Raw genomic sequence first — 5330 nt, 5'->3', positions numbered from 1 at the left:
ATTCTTATTTTTTTTTCACAAAGAAGAGAAGAAGATGAAGATTCTTGCTTATCAATTTTTCTCTGCGTTCTTTTTTTTTTTTCTTGGTTGGGAGTTTGTTACATCTTGGAAACTAATGTGGCAAGTTGATTTTAAATCAACTTCCTTCAATGCCCCATAACAGCATATGGTAACTGCTTACCATGTGCGGATTGGATCGGGTTGGCCCATCCTAGGCGACCCACCCATCTAAAATCTTCCACTTGCACATGATGGGATGATGTCGAAGTAGTAGAGCAGTGAACAAAAAAACAATGAAAAACCACATATCTTCAATCATACAAGCAAATATACCGTGTGACCATGAACATATCCAAAAACTCATTCGATGAGCCAAAAACACATCTCGATTGCTAACTCAGGCAAGAGATGTCTCAATTGCAATTATATGCAAGAGAATTTCAAAATATATTCATTGTATCCCATATTTAATTTATTTTAATATTCAAGCATACTAAATCCCCTCGATATGCTAAAATTGTGCAATCTCTTTATGTATTCAAAATTGTAATATCTCAAAGATATTATACAATTGGTCGACTAGTGAATCACATAAAAGAAAAAATCAAATCTTCCCATCACACTCATGTCCATCGATCCAGAATAGTCACTTTCCTAGTCATGTTTCATAGATCGAATCATGTCAAGGTCATAGATAACATGCTAAACTAGAATATATTAATCTGAGATCTCAGAAACATAGTTGATAGTCATAAGGATACCTGGATTGACTTATAGAAAGTCCTATGGAACTTACACAATGAGGAAGAAGGGAGATTCTCTCATTTTCCATTTTGGTCACCAAGCACGCGTGGTATGATACATGTGTTACCGTGAATCTTCCATTTTAGGGCGTATGTCTCATTAATTCAATTCACTGTACAGATTTTAGTCCAATCACTCTTCTACAGCGCCTGACCTGAGTTCTTAAAATGAACGCTATCCTCTAGCGCCAAAATAAGATCTCACATCTGGTTTCAATTAGGTCTCTATAATGGTGGGGTACATCATAGTCGGTCTATGATAAAAATTGTGTAAGACCTTATCTTAATTCTAATCGAGGTGACAAAACTTGTTGAATAATTCCTTTTATTTGGCTCCCCAGCAAACACATTATTTTATTATTCTACTTGTCTCATCTCAGCTTGCTTCTAGAGCAACTAAGGTGACCGCTCGTGTAAGAAAACCGATTTTGACCTGAGGACATACTCTTATATGTGTGTATTTATGCCTTTCATAAAATAAATTGAAACAAGAGACACCATTTCATTTCAAAACAACTCATGTATTAAAAATGTTTACAACAAATAAGCACATCTTAACAATGTAAAATTACAATCTACACAGCCCCAATGATTTAGCATGAAAGGCAAAAACATCCCTCGTTACAGCTTTGGTAAGTGGAGTAGCTATCATGCTATGCGTAGATATTTACTGTATGGCTACTTCCTTCTTCACCAAAATGTCTCTTATGAAATTGTATTTAGTCTCAATGTTTTTCGATTTGCTATCGTATTTGGCATCTTTAGAGAAAGAGATAGCAGTTTGATTGTCACAGTAGATAGTTATTGGACTATCATTGCTAATATTAATCTCCAAGTCCTCGATAAATCTCTTAATCTACACAGCTTCTTGCACTGCTGCAGAACATGCAATATATTTGGCTTCCATCATCGATAAAGTCGTGCATGTTTGCTTCTTGTTACTCTATGTAATTGCTCCTCTGTTTGGCAAGAATGCAAATCCTGAAGTCGATTTGCGCTCATTCAGATCGGCACCCCAGTCGGCATCTGAATATCCAACAAGTCGCAAACCACCTCCTTGATAACATAAATAATATTAATAACAACAACAACAACAACAACAATAATAATAATGACATTTAAAATAATAAAATTAATTGTGATTTAAACGAGGGTAATTTGGAAAATATGAAAAAATTAGAGGGATACAAAAGTCAGTTCAAGGAATATGATTCCCATTCCTTATTCCCAAATTATGTGGGACCCACACATTTTATTCTCATTCCCAAATTACATTTTGCCAAGTGAACATGAGTTTCATTCACATTTATTCATTCGCATTCCCTAAACCTGCAAGTAAGCACACCATAAGAATTGAAGACACCATAAGAATTGGGACCCTTAGAACCCACCAATTTTGTATTTGGTAAACACTAAAAACGATATGAATTGAAGACACAAAGACTAAAACTTGATAAGTGTATGAAATATTAGATCCCCTCACTATAATAAATGACCTTCTCATCCCAAAGAGACTAAATTGATCATCAAATTAAAGAATTTGTATTGAAAGAGGAAATAAATTGAAGACAAGATTAAAATCCCATGAGTATATGAATCATCATATGTAAGCTATATAGTAGTACATCATGTTAATGCTAAGACAAAGGAATAAATATTAAATATCCAAAACACTAGACAAATTAATCCATATAATAAAGTAATAAATACCTAGAATTAGACAAATTCATTATAGAAAGAAATGAATAAATTACAATATTAATTATTGATACAATTAATGAGGCCACTAAAAAATCCCTAACAAAATGTTTAAAAAAAATTTGGCCATTCGTATAAAACATTTAATAGTACAAAAAGTAATATATAGAAAAACTACCGACAATAATTAAAATGTTCCAAAAACAAGGTTACCAATGGTTACAGACCAACACATAGGAAACTTTTAGGACACCATGTATTCCCTCGAGCAGGGACATTAGGTCTCCTACTTGAAATTGCATCTGTCATGCATAGTCGAATCATCCACGCGTACTTCTGTAATTTTAAGTTATTAAGTTGTTCTATTAATTCGGGATTTTCCATTAACTTAAACCATGGTAACTAAGCACATCCTAGTTACGTACTAAGGGAGTTTAATTATTCATACCCTAGGTGTTGATGTGAATCCATGAATTCTCATCAAAGTAGGTGGACTTGTATGCCTCTGGTACAGACCAGTCAAAGGTTTCCTTCCTGAATTATTTGAATAAGAAGATAAGAAGAAGAAGTTGAAGAGACTTGAAAGTACTTTATTTTTGAAGTAGCTCTGGGTTACATATTAAGCTTATTTATAGATGCTAAGGCATTCCTCGAGCATCTCTTATTTGCGAAGCTAAGTAGTAGTTGGGATAAAGATTCCATCTTCGTCATAGCTTTGGCTGCTCGTCACATTTTCTTTTTCTTCGCAAAAGTCACACTTGTGCATTATTTCTTTCTTCATGAGCTGGCAAAAGTGTTGAGCCGTTTCTTCACTCATTGTCATCTGTGCTTTTGCTAACACATTGAACCATGATTCAATTACTTGCTTCTTTGGGGTACTCTGGCTCACTTTGCTTTGGCTGTAGATCAATAACTCATTTGCTTTTCCACTGGTGTAGACCCAAGGAATCTCTTCGGATCTTAATATTTCTTTTAATTCATTGTACATAATTTTATATCCCAATGCTCTCTTGGCTGTCATAATCCGGAGTTGCTGTTCCTCATTAAATTCTTGGACCACATGATTGCCAATAATAGGCTCTCTGGTGATACCTATCTTGACAATATGTTCTGCCTTGATAACTTCTTCTCCAACAAATTCTGGAATTGTTGAATAAAATCTAATATAAATTTGTTCTGCTCTGGTAATTCCAAAATAAGTCCTTGCTGACTCAAGAATTGCCATAGGCAAAGCTTCTACTTCTCTGCAAGTTCTTCCTGGATAAATACAGTAGATAAGTCCTTGATCGTAGAGTCCTCTAACAAATTTCGGGTCCGCTCCTGGGAATATAATTGCTTTGTTGAGATTTTGGTGGCTTGCAATGTAAAGCCATTTCTCTGGATTTTTCTTTTCTAACAAATATTTTACATAAGACAAATATTGCCTTTTTCTTTTTTCAAGAATAGACAGGCCTTTTTCCTCCTTTTTAGGCATCATTTTTTCTTTTTCTCTTTTGTCGTTTTTTACTAATTCTGCGGAAGTTGGCGTCTCTGATGTGTGTGGCTCATCTTTAGCCGACACTGATAATTCTTCTTGAGTGGTAATTTTATTTTCAGACTCAACAGATAATTCCCCGATGTCACATCGGCTATTCGCAACTTTTTTGTTGGTTTTTTCTAATGCATTAATTTTTTCAATTATTTGTGTCATGCTCACTTTGGCACGAGTAATTTCTTCAAGCATGTGACCTTGTAATCCCATAACTTGATAATTCAATGTAACATAATTCTGATTCATAATTGCAACTGAATTTTGCAGCTCTTTAAATCTTTCGGATAATTCTTGGATGTTAGTTGTCTCCTCCATCTCTGGACAAGAAATCTGCAAGACAATTGTTAGTACCTTTTATTGAAAATAATTCATAAGAAGAGTGAAGTAATTCAACCTGCCATCTAATTAATCTAATTAAATGTTCTTTTACGTAATTGCTAAGCTTATTCCCGTATATTAATCATCATTCATCATGGCTTTCTGGTTGGATGCTTACGTGAAATGTTAAACCTTTCCTTAATTCTTCTAAGCTGTTTTTTATTTCTTTTAATTCGGTTTTCAGTTCCAACAATTGGATGTGTATACTTTTGTCTAATTGCTTTAATGTTTCTATTTTCTCGGATAAATTTTTTTGTTGTTGCATTAATTTCTGTAAATTTTCAGGGAGTTTTTGTATTAATTTTTCAATTTTCTTTTGATCTGTCGTTTTACATATTTCATCTATTACTTCACCCGTTTCCTTGTCTACAGCAGATCCTAATTTATTCAGTAGATATAGATTTGTCCAATTTAATTGTTTATGTTCAAGAAATCCTCCGGGACCATATAAGACAAAAGGTGCAAAATCTCCATAGTTGGTAGTTCCTAATGGTATATAACTATTGGTAGGTAAATCTCTTGCTACAAAATTGTAGACTTTTGCTTCAATCTTTGGATAATCTTTACTCATTTCTAATTATTAAAATATCTCAAAATAATTAAATAACTGGAGTAATAAAATTTTTATGACAATAAAATTGAAATGTAGAACCTGGCTGCCAGGATACTAATCCTTTTTTCCGATATCTTGATTGCTGTGGGTTATGGGTGCATCAAGCTCCTGCAGCCTTTCTCGGAAATTGTCCTTTGAATAGAAGATATATAAGAAGTTGAAGAGAGCTGAAAGAGTGTATTTTATTTCTTGAAGTAGTTCTGAATTGCATCCTGCCTTTGAAAGATGGTTACAAAGCTTATTTATAGGCAATGAGACACATACCTCGAGCATCTCTAAACCACGTTGCTTACATCACATATACTAC

General features: G+C 33.8%; 1 protein-coding gene across 1 annotated transcript; it reads right to left on the bottom strand.

Annotated features, from left to right (window-relative positions):
* Positions 1 to 3174: 3174 nt before the first annotated feature.
* Positions 3175 to 4347, bottom strand: LOC18032775. The gene has a single exon (XM_006420461.2). The coding sequence runs from the start codon at positions 4345 to 4347 to the stop codon at positions 3175 to 3177; it is 1173 nt and encodes a 390-aa protein (XP_006420524.1).
* Between the last annotated feature and the right edge of the window lie 983 nt (positions 4348 to 5330).

This window comes from Citrus clementina, unplaced genomic scaffold, assembly GCF_000493195.1.
Source record: "Citrus clementina cultivar Clemenules unplaced genomic scaffold, Citrus_clementina_v1.0 scaffold_9, whole genome shotgun sequence".
Classification (NCBI taxonomy): Eukaryota; Viridiplantae; Streptophyta; class Magnoliopsida; order Sapindales; family Rutaceae; genus Citrus; species Citrus x clementina.
Note: the sequence above shows the minus strand (reverse complement) of the source record. Positions and strands in the feature narration are given on the sequence as shown.